The 19,800-nt window shown below is 38.3% G+C and overlaps 1 protein-coding gene across 1 annotated transcript in view; it reads right to left on the reverse strand.

The window, feature by feature from the left end:
• Window positions 1–19,800, reverse strand: part of VWA3B (von Willebrand factor A domain containing 3B) — an 84,716-nt gene that overhangs the window by 21,227 nt on the left and 43,689 nt on the right. Inside the window, 8 exon segments of the mRNA XM_088144466.1 lie at window positions 3,510–3,729; window positions 8,359–8,409; window positions 10,449–10,567; window positions 11,551–11,707; window positions 11,810–11,849; window positions 12,841–12,933; window positions 13,847–14,031; window positions 18,009–18,136. Of these exon segments, the coding sequence (XP_088000592.1) occupies window positions 3,510–3,729; window positions 8,359–8,409; window positions 10,449–10,567; window positions 11,551–11,707; window positions 11,810–11,849; window positions 12,841–12,933; window positions 13,847–14,031; window positions 18,009–18,136 (993 nt within the window).

Here is a 19,800-nt window from a genome sequence, read left to right on the forward strand (position 1 = left end):
GGACTATATGGGAGAGCTCTGCCTATGTCCAATCTGTCTGTTACACTTATTTCATTTGCACCACCCTGCTTCCAACAGCCAGGATGAGCTTGTTTGTTCTCAGAATCTTGTTTGCAACCTTTTCTTCCACCAACCCTAGATGTAAGGCTAGAGGGACAGATGGGATTGAACTTCCTAAGCTATTCACTGGGGAGAGGGGGAGGCAGAAGAGGGACCAAACAAATGTGTTTATTGTTTGAAGGACCACAGTACCCCAAAATTTGAGATTTCCTGCCAATATCTCCATTATCAAAATAATTGTATAGATACTTGTGGGTGAAATAAAGGATTTGCCTTGGTAGATATGATTGCTGTCCCTACACATCAGACTAGGAACAAGACTCTTAAATAAAGTCTAATACCCAAACTCTTGTATCTTGCTTTTGCGTTGTTTATGGGTTGATCATTTCTGTGCACAACTATTAAAACTAAAATCTTATGTACACTGATCTTTGGAACAGGGTATGGCACATTAACACAACTGGAACAGAAGAAGCTGATTGAATAGCAGCAAAAAACAAGCAAGCAAAAAGAAAGCTTTTCAAATTTATTTTTTTTAAGGATCTGAAGAAACACATAATTGGAAATCTCCCAGAGGTCTGGTTTTTTTCTGCTAGATAAGCTCCCTATATTATGCCTGCCAAAGACCTCTTTAAAAAGTCTTTATTAGCATTTTAATAACCTTCCTGTCAATAATTCCTATTTCTCTGACTGAATGGTTGATTTACCATAATCCTGCTAGGCAAAAGTTTTCATTTATCATCTGTCCATTTCAATTACATATTACATCAATCAATCAAAAAGCAAAGCATCATTCCTACCCAAATAAAAGGTGCCTATTTCCTTGAAATAAATATTTAAAGTCTTCTGAAAGCTACCTAAAGATGCTTCATGTCCCTTGCACCCCAAATATAATAATTTAGGAAATCAACACATCTCTATTTTATTTGAAAAATCCAAGAGTACCTCCATTATGCACATAAAGTCACCAATTTTATAATTTTAGCAAAGGTTAAGGGATCAACAAATTTATCCACTCGTTCATTCATTTACAGGGCTTATAAGCTCCTCCAGTCAAACTAACTGTGTGGCTTAGTTTCCCAAATCCTTACCTTAGTAACCGCAGGCACCTTCTGAATAAAGAGCTTGCATGATACTCAGTGTTTGGATATATCCATACACACGAGATTGCAGGAAAAGCATTATTCAAATCTGAAGTAATGCTAGTAATACTACAAATAGCCATCATATCTTTGGAATTTCACTGTTCTCATTATTTGGCCTTGGTTTCTCAGGGAAATATCACCATAAAACATTCTCAGAGCTGTTTAAATAGCACAGATCTTGGAGACTTGGCCAAAGACCATACTAGAACCTCTTTAGGCAACCTTAACAGCTATTTCCAATATTACTCACACATTCATTTATTGATTCTTTCATTCTTTTTTTTTTTTACTTGCCACAATCAAGAGACTCTATGTAAGCACAATGCCTGCTTGTGTAAGAGGCAATATCTGATACAAAAATGACAGTGGTGCCTCCCTACTTACTGCAATGAATTGAACTGTAGGTAGGAGAAAAAAACAGGGAGAATACATCTCAGGACTAGAAATGTTAGGGCCAAACTACACATTACATTGCAGCCATGTTTTAACAAAGCATTGCTATGTTAACGTCCAGTCTCTTTCAAAGTGCCCTCAAAAGCTTTACAGGATAAGTAGTTCAGGTTCCTCAGGAAATAAACTAGGGAGAGTTTCAGGAGGTTTCATAATAAAATGTTGTAGTGTTATGCATACTTTGTCTCTTAGAGCAGGGGTAAGAAACCTGTTGCCCTAGAGATGTCTTTGAACTACAACTCCCAGTGTGCTGGAAGTTTTAGTTCAACATCTACAGGGCCATAGGTTAATCCTGTTATAAAGCAACAAATATTGCACTGAGCAGGATGTGGATAACGAGTTCCAGTCTGTCAAATGATGTTGGGCAATGGAAAAAAATCTAAGTTTAAATCTGTACATAAGTATGAAACTCTAGGAAGCAATGCCACTTACTGATTACGTTTTGTCTTCATTTTGTCCATCATAAACTAATTGTTCACAAACTTGTCAGAAAATATAATCCACTGTGGTGAGTGAAGTTGGATCCTGTGTTGTTAAATGGTATTCCTTAGAGCTTATTGGGCCTGAGAAAATGGATATGAGCTCTTGGTATGAGCTCTGACACCAGTGGGCCATAGGCAGCCAGACGTGAAGCCAGATCACAGAAATTATTGATGCTTCTTTGGGGTAGGGAGTTGTGCCACTTGCCTTAAAAGAGGTGGTTGTGCATCCTCTCATTAAGAAGCCCTCCTTGGACCTGGCTATTTTTGATAAATTTTACCTGGTCTCCAGTATTCCCGGAGAAGCTGATACCATCCTAAAACAAATGGATTATCTGGATCCCTGTCAAGTCAGACCAAGTTATGGAATGGAAATAGATTGGTTGTCCCAGTCAAAGATTTTCATGGGGACTCTGGTGGGGAAGTGCACCTCTCTTAGTCCTATTAGATCTTTCAGTGGCATTCAATACCATTAAATATGGCATCTTGCTTGACCATCCAGAAGGGGGCAGTATGGTATGACAGTGTACTCCAAATAGAGTAGGCAATGTTAGTCTGTAGTCATGGAGGGCTAGCCTCACAGCTGTTGTTGCTCCTGTGTGGGGTACCACAAGGTTTGGAGCTCTTGCCTATTTTGTTTAACATATATATGAGCTCTCTGGGAGAGGTCATCCATTGGTCTGGGGTGAAATGTCATCAGTATGCTGATGATATTCAGGCACACATCACTAGTCCAGGCTGAGGTGTAAATGCTCTGGAAAGCCTGAACCAGTATCTGAATTGAGCAAAATAAATTCAGATTAAATCCCTCCAAGTTGCTGTATACAATAAACATCCAGGAACATTAGCCCGGGTAGTTACTCTAGACAGGGTCACTCAACAGATGTTGCTGAAAGTCCATCCACCACACAAGGTTAGAGGAGTGTGGCCTTTTCTGTTGTGGCCCACATGTCCTGGAACTCTCTACCCCCCATGGTTTGAGCAGTTCCCCCCTCCTAGTCTTTCAGGTTGATCAAAGCAACTTTATTTTGCCAAGATTAACGTTTATTGAATGTTTTGTGGTGCCTGGTGTGTGTGTTTGTGATCTTATATTACCTGATGTTTTTATTCTGTGGAAAACTACCCAACATCTCCAAATTGGGGTGGGCTACAAAAATTGTCAATAAAATTAAAATAAGCCCTGCTACTAGTATATTCACAAGATGGGTCATCTTGGAAAACTAGCTTCAGTACCAGTTTGCTTATCAGGTGCCATGTTTTCTTTTCATTCTTAATGCTTGTTGTACCATTTCAATACGTTTAAGAACGAGTTCTGTGAAGGCTGCCTTGGAAACTTCTTCAAAAGCAGCAATTATAAGTAATAGTAACCACCAACCTCTTTACTGGGGCAGATATGGAGCGGGCAAATTCTCTGGGGTTCCTCTTTGGACGTTATTTGAAGTTCAGTAGCCTGTTGTAGGTATGATAACCCTGTTAGAATCTCATCTTCCAACAACACAATGTCCTCATTGGCAACAGGCCAGTTTGAATTGGCTAAGGCTTCAAGCAAAGATTCTTTATGTTCCACATAGGACACTGGCCGATCCTGTCCAAACCTAGTAACAAAGGTTATGTCTTAATTGTGTATCATTATTATTTATACATATTATGCTACTAACATTCCAAAACCAATTATATCTGTGGAGTCCTTGGGGTTCTCTGAGCTTGGTTCTTTTCTTGCAAACATTTCATTACCCAGCTAGGTAACATCCTCAGTGCACTGAAACGTTTGCAGGAAAAGAACCAAGCTCAGAGAACCCCAAGGACTCCACAGTTCAACCCTGAGCTACACATATTCGCCTCCATTGCTACCAATTATATCTATTAATTTTACCAAACGTGTTCTTCATTGAGAGGAAAGCATCTGTGGGGAAAAAAGATTCCTACCGCTCCCATGCTTACTCTCCCACATCTGCTCCAGATGTGTTCTGGGGCTCATCTCCATCGCACCATTGCTATGTTTTCTATCCAACCCAGAGTTGGAAGGAAATCACAATGGCATAAATCATGCTACCCCACAGTGTGCTGTTAGCAGGCATTTGGAATGGGAGCATGCTGTTCTGCTGTCCATATGGCTCCTCCATGTAAGGACAACAATTGTTGTTGTCTCACCTGGCTGAAGTGAGGTCACCAACAGTATGAGAAGCTGCCACCAACTGCCAAACACCAAACAAAGAGGTACTTGTAAGGCCCAAGTTCTCTAGTCAACCTTTTTCTTTTCTTATTTGTTTTCCAAGGACGGCTGACCTAACAACCACTTGATGACAGCAAACAATTCATCTCTGTTAATGGCAACACAGTAGCCACCACGACTTGTGCAGCCCAGATGCAGCCACTGCATCAGTATTTCCGAGCTCAAGAAAGGAGTTTTGGTGTGTGAGAGAGACATGTTGAATTGCGTGGACCTCTCAAATTCATCTGTATTTTCTCCAAAATGATTACTGACTTGTTGACCAGTTGGCCTATCAACCACTAGGTGGCAGCAAAGAGTTACAATATTTTCTATCTCTTGGGTTCCATCTAGTACTGTAGTTGTCCAGATTTATGCAGCTGAGTGCAGCCACTGGATAAGTGTTGATAAACTGGAGTCTGAGGAACCACTTCAATGATCCTTCTGTCAAATGACACTATATATATAGTGTATGTATATACATACATACATACATACATACATACATACATACATACACATACACAGTTCTGATCATTCAAAAGAAGAGAAGAGAAATAAAAATTGACATTTTTATTGACAAAAATTGACAGTTGTATCTGTATCAGGTTACACTCTATGATGGACGTGCTCTGAGGAAAAGAATTGATCAGTGGCCACTAGGAAGAGAATTCCCTGATGAGTAGCAGAAGCATAAGCATAAGCCCTTGCAGGGCTACTCAGCTTTAGGACTTCACAACTTCTAACTCCACTAGCCTTGAAAAAAAAAAAAAAAAGGAAATGGCTGTGGATACTGGGCTTCCAGTCTTCTCACAGCCAAGACAGCCCTGCTGAGCAGGTGTCAGATTCAGGGACCAGCAGAAGAGAATAACTCCACAGACCTCCCTGGCCAATTTCAGTCAAGCAGATTGTGGTGAAGGGGAAACACCAGCCTCCTTGTAAGTAAGCCACAGCTTCTAACTGTAAGAGCCTGCAGACTCAGGGCTGGCTAAGCTTAAAGGCAGGCATGGGGTTGGAGAAAAAGGTGGTGGGAGACAGCAGATATCAAAGGACAACAGCAAAGAGAAGTCTGCGGAGGAAATACCTGCTGGTATTATCCTTATCAAGGCCTGTATGAACAGACTCCCCCACCATTTTATTTTGAGAAATTCCTTTTGAGTTCTTGGTTTGGACTGCTGACACTTCAAAGAGTGCAGAGGCCATTAAAAACAACTTGGACTTCTTGGCCCCCACTCTGGCCTCACTCTTTATCTGCACTGACAACTATGGCTGTGTCCCCAAGGATTGGGGGCATGGGATCATTGTCCCTATATATAAAAAAGGGGAAAAGGATGATCCTACTAATCATAGACCAATCAGCCTCCTCAACACAATCAGCAAACTCTATATAAGACACCTACAATGGAAATTCCCAGGCTGGCTGGAACAAGAAAACATACTTGCAGAAGAGCAAGCTGACTTTAGAGAAGGCCTAGTCGGTCAGTGCCTAGTACTCCATCATCTCATTGAAAAATACTCCTCCTGCAACCTCCCTTATGGTTTATTTTGGTTTTTAGTTTATTATTAGCACCCAGAAAAAAAGGAAGACTTCAAAGCATCATTTGATTCCATATCCTGAGCTAAATTGTGGGAAAAACTGGAGGCCTCCTTGACTGACTGACATCTACTTCATTTAATACAGATGCTACATGAAGGGACACCACTCAAAGTAAGATATAACTCTCACTAGTGCCACTGGAACTGAGAAAGGCATCAAGCAAGGCTGCATATTGGCCCCACTCTTATTCAGTTTCTGTATAAACTCCATGGTGGGTCATCTCCTCAACACAAACTTTCACTCCCCAAAACTTGGAGACATTCATACTAGCCTCATCTCACCATTACTGCATTAACACCCAGGGCGCACAGGACAATTTTACACCTCCCTGCTTCTTTCAAACATCAACCTTGCTACAACAAACAATGTTGCCATGTTCTGCAGAGCAGCACTTAAAATTTGTCAGATGATGACCTGTGCCATAAACTAGACTTAATGACCATCTAGTTCACATACTAGAGTGCTCTGTAATTTGATAGATTTAGTCTTTGACATACTAATCTTTATATTCCCCTACACCCATCTAATGCTCCTACCCCCCTTTTAGATTTTTTCAGACTCTTGTTTTTTATATATGCTTTCTGTTTTAATATATTTTTTATATCTTCTGTCTTTTCATAATCTTTATTTTTAGACTCTGATGTATCTTCTATACTTTTTAATTGACTGTACCCCACCCTCCTTATGCTGGTCTATGACCGTAATAAAGGTTTGATTTGATTTGATTCAACGAGTCTGTTTTTGTTTTCAACCTGACCTTAATGTTTGCTACATCTTTGGAGTCCAGTGTTTGCTATTACTCACAAGTCAGCTTCCCACCTCTCTGTCTACAAGGGATTTTACCACACAGATCACTGCCACCAACCACATCAACCTCAAGCTTTCTCCTCTATGCATGATAAATTGTCCAGATGGTACAAAATGGTCCTGTTGCCCAATCCATCTCAACAGATCTTATTTTTAGTCTAATTCTATTACTATACTTTCATATAACCAGAATAAATATTACCCCATGGAAGAAATATCACTAATATTCCAGGAATAATCTTAGAAAACAGTTCTGATACAGTTCTTAGAAATAGAGAAAAGTCATTGGATTCCAAGCTAATGTAAAATGGGGAAAATATCCCTTCTGAGCCTAAAATATGTTCTCTTTAGGCAAAAGCCATTGACATTCTTCTGTTAGGAGCCTCTCCCCATCCACCAATTTGGGGAGCAGAATTATTTTCATGGGATTTGAATTTATAGTATGCCTGAATTTAAGTGGATGTGGCCCTGATTAGTAACTGAATCACTGGGGATTTCATATGACTTGCTCTGAGCAATGCAAGAAAGAATATATCTGTTTCCTGGGCATTAATATAAGGATATTCACTTCTGTGTTCACAGGGTAGGGATTGATTGATTGATTTATACAATATATATGGCTGCTCAACTCATAAATTGCAACTGGGCAACTAACATAGGATTAAGATGCAAAATAAAGTAGGAAATAAACACATACACACAACAGAAAAGCACAATATAAAACACAAACCAAGGCTAGAACATAACATCTTCAAGATCCCAAATGTTTTACTAGGCAGGGTCATCCAACATCCTAGCCTAATGCTTGAGGGAAAAGCTAAGTCTGCAGGCCAACAGGATCAGGGTCATCTGAATCTCAGGAAGATATGCTATTCCAAGGCGCAGGTGTTGTGACAGAGAAGGTAAACCTGGGTCCCATTAGATGACATCTTCAAAGTGGAAACCCAAAGTATGCCCATTCTGGGACAGGCCAACATAACTGGAAATCATTAGTCCTGCAAACTCAGCTCTAAGCTATGAAGGGCTTTATACATTATTACCAGCACTAGAGGTCTATGGGAAGCCAGTGCAACTCACAAAGTAGTGGTATTGCATGGGTGTACCGTGCTGCACATACAACTATCCATGCTGCTGCATTCTGGACCAACTGTAGCTTCTAGAGGGTCTTCAATGGCAGCCCATTCGTACACGGTGATCCAATAGTACAGCATGTTGCCATACTCCAAGCAGGAAGTGACTAAAATATGAGTGACTATGAGAAAGGCCTCCCAATCCAGGAATGTGTACAACTGGCACACAAGATGGAGTTATGCAAAGGCTTCTTGGCCACAGCTGCCAGATTCTCCTCAAAGCAGAAGCCACAAGTGGACCCCCCAAATTGTGCCCAGTTTCACCTGGAGGAGTATAACTCTAGTAGAACTCAAAATGGAAAATCTCCAGATTCATTACCCAATCCAGTATGAATGTGGGAACTGCTGAATATATACAAAAGGTCTGTCAAGCTTAATACCTATAGTGTGTTCCAAACAAGCCAACCATTAGCAACATCCATCCCATTAACACTTTTTAAAAATTAACATCTGATAAAGGAAACAGAATGTGGCATCTTACTTCTCTTTTTCCTCCTGTGGTAATGCTCTCCAAATAAGTTGATCAAGGCGCCTATAAAGATAAACAAAACAATCTTTCAGAGTGCAACCCACTTGTTCAAAGGCAATGAATAAACTATTCATAAGAATGAGTTTATGAATTCCATTATATATAGAAACAGGTTCCAGGATTGTCCTCTCTGGCCATCTTGCCGCCATTGGGTCCTCTCTGGGCCTGGCAATGGCTCTCCAAGGTCTCTGAATGAGGTCTTCCCATCACCCAACTGTTTAAAAGGAGATGCCAAAGGATTGTCCTTGTGGCTTTCTGAATCTTAAGCATGTGCTAGACAGATCTGCCTCAATTATAGCCATTTCTGCAACAAGAAGAATCACCTTGTAAGTTAATCAAGATCATGCCATTCACTAAGGGTTCGAGCGAAGGAAGCAGAGAACCACAACTGTAGAACAGAAGATTCAGATGATCCATTCTTAGAAAGTAACCCTAGTTAGGTCGCCAGAGACTTTAGGAGCAAATAAGCATTCATCCTGGAAACTGGCAACCACTCAGGTCTAACCCTATTGACAGGATCTACGCAAGCAACTATCAGAGGGCTATTAGAAAGTTATTAGAAAATTTGTAATTTTATAATTTTAACATTATAACCACAAATGTCTCCCACTGGCAGTGTGGAATTAAAGCTACTATTGCATGCCAGTTACACTTATGCACTGTAATTAGTCCAGGATAATTGTTGTGTCACGTTCCAATTTTTTTTAACAAAAATAAAATCTGGGACAGTTGAGACATCTATTTCTGATAGGCACATGCTGCCCCTATTTATGTTTATATGCATGTGATCAATTTGCATCATTTGTTTCCAGTGCTCTTCCTTTCCATTCAATGCCAGACAGAAACATTCCTTCCTACTAGAAGACGTAAACTCATATTACCATGTTTTGCTTCATTGAGATTTCCTGCTAATCACATTTAAAATATTTAACTAGAGAGCAAGTTAAGATCATCCCGCTTGCAAAATTTCATTTTGCGTGTAAGTTTTTTGCATATAAAGACAAACTGCACAATTTAGCAGATGTCAACTAAACTTTTAACCAATGGCAATTTAGAAATGCATTTTGCATCCCTTGCAAATTCAATTCCCAGAAATAAATTGGGTGTTAATGCTTGGTCATTTATAAACTACCCCATATTGAACCCCATCTTTTTTTATATTTCAGCTTATTGAGATAGGTTTCAGTTTTTAAAAGAGTTATTTTGTGGCTGGAGGGATTATTCATATTAAAGAAGTGATCCATTTAAAAAATATTAACAGTAGGAATCCTGGTTCTATTTTAGTCATAAAGAAATCCCTATGACATTAAGCCAAGATTTTTAAAGTGGAATTTAAAAATGCTTTTTTCATCCTCATCCTTCCGGAGTTAAAAATTCCGGAAAAAAATACAGTATTTCCAAGCCCCTAAAACCAATTCCATAGATAATTAATATATATAAAAGCTAAGGACATGTTGCAAATTACATTGATTTATGCCCTAGGCTTTCCAACTATCGATGAATAATGAAAGCAAAACAGGACATTGTGGCATCTTAAAAAAAACACATTTATTATTCCAATTGATATGGACTGTGATCCTCAAATTTCACAGGAAAATAAAAATATTGATCTTTCAGAAATCACAAAACTCTTTTGGTTTTGCTAAACAGCTAACACAGCTGCCTCTCTCAAAAATATTTTTGCTAAAAAAGTCCACTAGATTCATAATACAACAGAGCCACAACAAACACTGATCTGATATCAAGCTGTCTGTCAGAATTAAAGACGCTATACGGAGGCATTTCCTCTTGCTGAGTATAAGAATCACCCTGATCGATCAGTATCTATAAAAAAAATGTACAGCATCCACTCAAAAAATTCTGGGCAGTGTAGCATAGAACATTAACTTAAAAGATGCACCCTACAATAATAACACCTCATTATTAACTCATTTTATAATAAAAGCATCAATAAAACATAACGTGAAAACCCAACAATAGGCGATCTTGAGTTCTCAGACCAGAAAAATATCCACTAGGTTAAATCCTGTCATCAGACTTGCCTTTCATATGTTTTTATTGCTTCTTGCAGCTTCTTTTTGTAGATAGCAAGATCTAATGCTTGAGGATTAAGCAGGGTGACACATTTCTTATCACTGCTCACATGGGCGAAAGGGAAAATCTGCAGCATAACACAAGCAAAACATTTTAATATTCCTGTACATAAAGGCCTGGAATCTAATCCCCTTGCTCCCTCCCATGCAATCTAAAATTTATTTGACTATTACGGGTATTACATATTCCCCTTTAATAAAATTCTCAGTATGGTTTAAAATGATATTAAAAGCAGCTAAAAGTAATTAATATTAATAACTAATAAAACTGACAACTTCAAGCAGCATAAAGGACACGACCCGCTTATTTAACAAAAAAACCCAACATTTAACCTGGTATTCAAAATTTGCCTGGTATTCACTTTGTGGCAACAAAGTGAGCATCAGCTAAGCTGATGTAGCAGTAGCATAACTGGAGCAACAATAAGATATAAGCTACTATCTCAAATTATGGAGCACTCTGAGAACATTGGCAGAAAAAGAATGCTGTAGATCTCTGGCAAATCTCAGAGACAGCATTTACCCGTGCTATTGTTTAGCTTCCATCGAAGCAGTGTATGGTTATTATTTTTGCTATTTAAAGCTCTCAGAGATCATATTCAAACCTTATACATTTCATCATCTCTTTTCTAGCTAGCTTGTTACATGCAAAGGGGGAATGCCATTTCTGGCCATCATTCTTAACCTTCAGTGCTGCACAGCGCCACCTACTGGTAAAGGGAAAACCGCAGGCCCAGCTGTGTGCCTATGGCACTTCTTCTGAGACATAACTTCACCAATTCCCTGCGTACTCTTCTCTACCAGCCACTATATTACCATCTTCTTAGGATGACCTACCATTATTCTGGGGAAACCAAAAGGGTAGCCCCAATCACAGCAGCCTCACAACAAAGGGATTTATGAGAAAATATTCCTAGATTCTGCTATGTCCTACCTTCCCCCACAATTAAAATGAGAAAATAGGCAGCACAGATCTAATTGCATCCTGTGACTGGACTAATAGAGAGTGCAATGTTTTAAAAGCCGCAAAAAAGCATAAAGAGAGACTTACATCATCAAATACTTTGGAAACGACATGTTTATCTATAATTGGAACGTAAGTAGTTGTGCGAGGAACTGCTGTTGGGGCTAAGGCATCCATTATGGTGAGTCTCCTAGCAACCAAGCTGTGAGTCTTTAGCCACTGAGTTGAAGAGATATCTAAAGAGCTTTTAAAAGAGAGAATGAGAGAAGCACGTAGTGACCAATCCAATAATGATGGTTAATTCTCTAAAGAAGGAACCTACCCTTTTTATTGCATATATACTTACTCTTCATTTATCTTTTGTTCACCTTTTGGGGCCTTCTGTTCTGTAGGGGGGAAAAAAAAAAGCTGTTTTACAGTTTGCACACGTCAGTGAAGTTTGCTTGGATGATCAGGAAGACAGGATGCTAAAGATAGAAGTTCAGCAGAATAAGATCCAGACTAGAAGGTTGAATATAAAGACTAAAGAGAACTGAAAACAAGTTGAATAGGTGAGAAAGCTACAGTGTGTGACAGCTGGAATACACTTAGGCAAATCACACCAACTATGTTTAGGGGAAAGATCCAGGGCAAACCCAGATGCATTTATAGCAAGTCAGGCCAGAGGAAGCAACTCAACTCCTGGGGTGTGCAGAGTACCACACACCAAGACTACAACTTTAAAAGAGAATAAACATGATATTGGGTTAGAATGTAGGTTTTCCTGGCTTAAAGCAGGTTCAGATATTCATTCAAGGGTGCCCTTAAGTCAGCCATCATCTCTCATCTTAAATCTCTCATGGCACTGTTGCAAGGATAAAATGAATGGAAATGAACATGCTCAATTCCTAGAACTCAGCGGAAGAAAGATTAGATAAAAATGTAGTGTATTAAAAAAATTTCACCCAGGGATGAACATCAGGTGCCATTTACTACCCAGTTACGTTAGCCAGTCTGTATGGAGAGAACAAAATGAACCAAATGGTTGCCCAAGAATCAGTGGAAAATGAGCACAGGAGGGATGCAAGTAACCCAGTTTGGTCTAGTGGTTAAAGCCCCAGACTAGAAAGCAGGAGACAATGAGTTCTAGTCCCACCTTAGGCATGAAAGCCGGCGGGGTGACTTTGGGCCAGTCCCTCTCTCTCAGCCCAACTCACCTCACAGGTGGTTGTTGTGGGAAAAACAGGAGGAGGAAGGAGTATTAGGTATGCTCGCCACCTTGAGTTACTTATAAAAACAATAAAGGTGGGATAAAAAATCTAAAAAAAAAAAAGCATGAAAAGGCAACTGTTAAAGCTGTTGGTGCCGAAAGATGTTCACCTCACCTGAAGAACTTACCTTTTCTTTCAGGTGAAGTTCTTCCATTTTGACTTTGCTCAGAAGGTTTGGCTGCATAGCGTTGAGTCCTAAGCATGCTACTCTTTGTTGGCTCTACAGAAAGACATTCACACACATGCTTAAATGAGTGATGGCAAAGGAGTCTCAAAATGACCAATCATTCTTAACATCTTTTAGGCAAGAATTGTCCCAGGCAAACGTTTTCCCAATCACATTTATTTTTTATATTTTTCTTAGTATTAGTTTTTTATCTTCGTATTTTTGAACTTTAATAAAAATTATTGTAAAAAAAGAATTGGTACTTTAAATTCCAAGTTAAGGGTAAATCCTCTTTTTAAAAGCAAGGCAAAACTTGGTCTTAAAACCAAGCCCAATCTTAAAACACAAGCCCAAGGATGCTTCTAGACAGTTGACTTTTAGCATTATCTCCTAAAGAACATTACAGTATGTGGCTGTTCCCTTTTTTCTTTATTTCTTAAGATTGCAGGGGGAGGGGTTTGTGCACATGTGTAAAGAAACTGGTCAGAAAAAGCCGTAGAAAAAAATAAATGTTTACAAGTGGGACTTTTCCCATCTGGAAGCACTCTCTATACTCCAACCCCACCTCACCCAGTAAGCTGCTCTGAATGAGATATAATACAAATACAAATACTTTAATGACCAAGTATAAAATATATACAAGGAATTTGTCTTCCTTGTATAATGTATAATTGCATAGTACAAGCTTTGCCTGGTAGACTTCATACCATGAAGTAAGGAAAAGGGATCTAATAATTAAAACCATTTTGCCACAAGCAGCTCTGGCATTATTAAATCACCTAGGCAGTAGTGGTTTTTCAGATCCTTGACTTGTCTGGTTAATGTAGGTTGCAAGTGCCTGGGAATCTCAAGGGCTGTTACAGTGAGCATCAATATGAAGCAGTGTGAAGTAAGAGAAAATTTATGCTCAAAATATCTCAAGGAATGAGACATGTTTCAACTGAATAATCTCTGTAGTCTCCTTTACCTGCATATAAAACTGTCTTCTTTGTGGTTGGACTCTGAGAGAATGCCTGAAATCCATCCATACCAGGTTCTGATGAAGCTGATGCAGGATCTTCAGAGGCACAATGGGGCCTATCTGGAGATGGGGGATTCAGTCCCTCAACTTGTGTGGTTACTGGGCTTGTAGCAAAAGTCTGCTTGCGATGTCTGTTTAAGAAACAGACAAGTCACTACGTAGGCCACAGCTCACACACACATATATTTGGGTGAAAGTACTCTGAGAAAGGTGAACTGCATTAAAACGAATCCACAGATCAGGTTTTTGTTGGACACATCGTCCCCATCCACCATACTGTTTCTTTCATAGCACAAAATAGCAGGATCACCTACTCTCCTACCGTTCATCTCTCTTCTGCTGCTGTTATATATATATAAAAGAGTTAAAGCTGGAATAACCAAAAGCCCCTCCCTCTGGCACTGTCCATGCTATTTATCCATAATATTGCTTTCAGTGGCTCTAGAAAGTTCTATGCCTTCTGAAATACACAAACAGAGAAATATTGATAATATTGATTGCTGGTATTAAGTTCCCTTTGTATCTCTTGCTTGTTGTTTGTGTCTCCCTTTCCCAGTTTTGTCTGCCTTTTGTCCCATTTTGCTAGTTAATTATTTTGATATTTGCTGATGTTTAATAAATACACTTCAACCTATATTTTTGCTAGCTGAACTGTGTTGCATATGTGCTTGCTGTGATTGGGATACAGGATTAATTGGGAGTGTACTGGGTGTAAACTGAACTGGAAATTACCAACAGTCATTTTCCAAGAAAAGGACTATGAGCCATAACTAAACAATGAGAACTGGGTGCATTCCAGTCATTTAAAAATAATAATCCTCATTTATTCCAGGTACTTGGTCAAACATACAGCTGAGCCAGCATCCAGAGCTCACAAACTCATTAAGACTTAAAATGCCCTAACTGAGGAGCATTTTTTACCTCCTACAAAGCTAGCAATGTTTTGAAAATGATTACACTGGAACCAGAAAATGTCATATAGATGGGAAGGAGAACAGCATCTGGAGCACGAAGATGGAGACACTATTTGAAAAGTTGGACCTCTCTGACGTTTTGGAGATGCCATGTCCAGAAGCCAAGCTAGAACAACTTGGATGAAAGAGGATATATTACTTAAGTTTAAAATAATTCTGAAGTTGAATTTGACATATGGTAGATTCAAAATTGTGCTTTAGGATAGGAGATCTAGGACAAGCTAAGATAGATATAGGCACACTATGGAATGAACAATAATACTTTAATATTAAAAAAACTCATAAATCTGAAATTATCAGGGGATGGAAGTTTAATGGACAATGAGTACCTTTCTATTTAGAAGATACTAAAATTAAACAGCATGAACTTTTCTAATGATTTAATCAATGAATTGTTATTAAGATTGTTACCAAAAAACTGTAAATATATTGTAGATATATATTGTATGTTGTTTAACCAGACTTCATGATAAAATTTCCCTTGAGAACGTCTGGCAATTAGAGGCATAGCAGCATGCTCTGAATGATGCAACTGAAGGGATTCCTCTAAGCAAGATAAAAGGGGAAAATGTACTCCAACATTACTGTAATAGAAATGAACATATTAAAGGGAATATGGACTTTAAAGAACTAAAACTCACACAACAGAAAGAGATAGTGAGATCAAATATCCTAAAAGAAAAGTCAAGTCTGCATAGGGACTTAAAAACAATGAGGTACAGACAAAGAATATATGTTAGCAAATAATTCCTTGAAATTGGATATGATTATGAGTTTGAAATGAAAAACAGATTTTTGCTGGTTAGAAGTGCATTCTCAATATATCTGCAACAAAGGTATATTTATAAGCCCCGATTAATCTCACCAAGAAGAAGCTAATTTAGCTAATGGAATGTCGATAAATGTGGAAAAGGCAGTATTCAACTGAAATGCCTAATAAATTATAATGACAGCAGGAACATAATATTCCAAGAAGGATGTATGTAGTGGAATTGGATGCAAATTACATAAGGCTTATGTTATGTAGTGTAGGTGTGAGATTGTACTTAAGAATGGACATGATATAAAGAAAATACAGTGAAGTTAATTTGCTGGAATTTATGCAACCTAGAGCAACCAGAGTAGCAGGATGCATGTATAATAACACACCTGAGCACAACAGGGCTGCTGAAAGAAGGAATCAAAGCCTGCTAAACATGATGTCTTTTGCTTGGTTACCCAATGAGAAGTACTTAACACAGCTACTTATCTACAAAATATTTTACCAACAAAAGATGCAGATAAAACCCCATAAGAGTTATGGAAGGGGAGCAAACTAAACATGTCACACCTAAAGATATTTGGATGCAAAGTTGATGCATATAACCCTAGAGAAAAAAAGGAATTAATTATAGAAGCCGATTAGAAGTAATGCTGGGCTATCAAATAGCAATAAAAGGCCACAGGATTTTGGACTTTAAAAAATGGAAAAGTAAACCCAGGCAGCATTGCTTATTTTAACGAAGAAGAAAGGATAACCCCAGATAAACTGCAATATCTAGATACAATATTTAGATAGACACAACAGCCTAGTTTTACCAGTAGCATCTTAAGCAGAGTCAAAATTTCCTGAAAATAAGTCTGAAGAATCTGAAATAGTATCAGATTCAGAAGGGGGTACTGACACACCAGAAGTAGACTCAATATTAGAGTTAAGAAGCTGTCAAAGATCTAATAAAGGAATCCCACTTGAGAGAATGTACGGCATAGCTAGAGCAAAGGATGTGTCTGACGCCCATTCATGGGGGAAGAAAGCACGGGAACTACAGCAGCTGAGGCATAGGAATGGGAATCTTTGCACAAAAACATGGGTTCTAATAGAACTATGAAAGGGCAAGAAAGCCATAGGCTGGAAGGGAGTTTTCAAAACAAACCATGTTGCTAGTGGAAATGTCCAATGCTATGATGCTAGGTTACTAGCAAAGGGCTATACGTATAAATATGGCAAGGTTTATGATGAAGTTTTTGCACCAGTAGTTAAACATGCAAGCCTCAGAATTCTACTTAGAGTAACAGGATTTAGAAAACTGCAGGCAGAACACTTAGATATTAAGACAGCCTTTCTACACGGTGCTCTGAAAGAGGAGATCTACATGTATCAACCACCAGGCTTTGAAGAGTCAAGGAAAGAAAAACTGGTATGTAAATTGCACAACTCAATATATAGACTAAAGCAAAGCCAAAGCCTGGTCTAATGAATTCAATCAAATATCCCAAAGCATTGGCTTTGAACTGAAAAAAGGTGATCCATGTTTATACACAAGAGTTAAAAACGGAGGACATGCATACATTCTCTGTTGTACTGATAATCTAATTGCACATGCGGAAGAGAAGAGAGCTTGGAAACAGCAAACAATTTAAATAAGAAAGTGGAAATAAAACATCTGGAAAGTATTAGCCACTATCTTGGAACTGAAATAAAAGAGAACAAAAGTGAACTACTTGCTTTATTTAAAAAAAAAAAAAAGATAATAGTCCTAATGAAGCATCTAGGTCACAATGTGACAAGGGTGTCAAATACATTCATGACAGCTGGATACCCAAACAAAGAAGGAAGCTAAAGCAAGTTGCCAAGTAATGAGCAGGATAGGACAGCTGTGGGAAAACTACCACACGTCACAATTGTAAGTCGGCTGGGGAATTCTGGGAGTTGAAGTCTGCACATCTTATATCTTGCCAAGTTTGAAAAACACTGCCCTGGAGCAGAAAAAGGGGAAAGCCCACGCTGCTGTCAGAGGAAAGGAGAGAACCCTGAGATCCAAGGAGTGAAACTGACAAGCCTATAGAGAAGTACGGCATATTTATGCCAGGCGGCCTTTAGAATAAAGAGGCCTTGAAGTTTTCCAGAGGAGCATTATGTTTTCCAGTTCATTATTATTTTAAGCAATAAGAGCACTGGCTTTTTCTGGTCATTTCTTTCTTCTCCTGGAGTGCTTGATTTCATTGACCCCAATGATTTTTTTTTCCTTACCGTCATCGGTTCAAAATAGAAATCACTGTAACAAAAGTCTTCATAGGCACATTGTAGACAAGTCAAATCATGAAATAAATAGCCAAAGAATGAAGAACCAAAGGAAGGCAGCAAATGCACATACTTATTGTGAAGGTCTTTTGCTCCATTAAACAAATCCATCAATACGCTGCCAGTGCGAAAGGATTGTACTTTCTTCAGTTGTTTTTCTCCTTGTTCAATCTCTCTTCTAACCAAATATATTTCCTCACACTGCCAAAAGGTAAGCCATTTATTATGATTGTTGCACAGCACAAACAGCACAGAATATTTTTTTTAAAAAAATAGCAAATGTTTACAAGGCATCATCTATATACAGTACAACTGCTTCGTGTATTAAGCAGGCTTTGAGGTAAAAATTCATTGCTTCCCCTATTCTTTCTGAGCACTGATTTCCCAAGAAGAATAATCTATAGTGTTTCTTAAACTGTGGTCCTAGGACCCCTGGGGGGCCCCCAAGACCCTCTCAGAGGCCCACAATATCAACATTATTTGCCAGATATTAAAGATATTTGCAAAAATTTAAAACAATGTCACTCCTCTTATTTTTACTTGTTCACAAATATGGTTTTTTATGAACAATATTTTATTTATATTAATATCTAATGGGTTTAATATTGTTATTTTTACAAGTTTCAATAAATATTCGATGGATGTGTCAATTTTAATTTTTAATAGTAAACATTGATAAATATAACGCATACAAATAAAAGCTCTTTTGGGGTCCTCCATAATTCTTAAGAGTGGAAAAAAGATCCTGAGAGCAAAAAGTTTAAGAAACACTGATCTATAGCATTCCTCAGCCTTTTTTGCCTTAACTATAAGAATGTAAAATTTTCTAGCCAGAGATTTCTATAATTTTATCTCCAAAATAGCCCAGGTGCTACTAATTAGTCCTGTAGGCACCATATAGTCCAATATGCACACATGAATACTCCTTTCTGACTTATTTTAGTGGGGTTAGTCCCTAAAATAAATGCCCTTATTTTGATTATCACCATATTCCTGTTGGTTTGGATATCAACACTTCCCATATGTTAATTAAACAACTTCCTGGCTTTCATGAATCCCCAAAGTGTCACAACCTCCAGGCCAAACCAAAAGCCTAGTGTAACTTTTTCTCCCACTATTTTGCCTTGCACAGAGTAACAATTATCCTGAAGTGTCACACATTCAGTGGAGAAAATATGATGATTTGAGCCAGAAACTAAAAATGGTATCAAAATGAAAATGTATGGCTCAATTCAACATTGCTTTACTGAGCTGATCTACTTTTGAACCAGTTAATACACTTACACAATCAATGCAAAAGAAAAAGACTTCATCTTGACTCTTAATGTTGGTTTGTTGTAATCTTTTTTGTTTGTTTTACACTACCCAATAGCCAAAGCTCTCTAGGTGGGTTAAAATACTTGTTCTTTTGATTTTTAAGAACTCTTCTTTTCTCTTCATACCTAACCTTTTCTGTACTTTACTCATAATTCTGAGGGCTCTTCCCCAAGTGTAATTTTCAACTGTTTAAAATTTCACCGATACAAAATAACCAGAGCAGAAGACTCTTACCTGAAATTCATATGACATTTACCTTCGTTAAAGCTATTATTTTGGTCATCCAACTATGATGAAGAATAATAGGGTTACATTTTGTGGTGACCCTGGGATACAGCTAAAGTATCTATTATTGTTATTTCTTATAAAAGTCTCCTCCAAGTTGAGCTCAACTCCTAGTCATTTCACAACACATCATGTAGCTTACTCGGGAAAAATACAGACATTATTTGCCACTTTCTTCTTCCTGAATGTTTTTCAATTTCTCAGTCTAATCTACAACCCCGATATTCCACAGTCATCCTCGAGTGCTGAGTTTCGCTCTGGAT

The sequence above is a fragment of the Python bivittatus genome, unplaced genomic scaffold (genome assembly GCF_059951505.1).
Source record: "Python bivittatus isolate LINGU-HERP-01145 unplaced genomic scaffold, Pbiv_v1 ctg000350_np1212, whole genome shotgun sequence".
Classification (NCBI taxonomy): Eukaryota; Metazoa; Chordata; class Lepidosauria; order Squamata; family Pythonidae; genus Python; species Python bivittatus.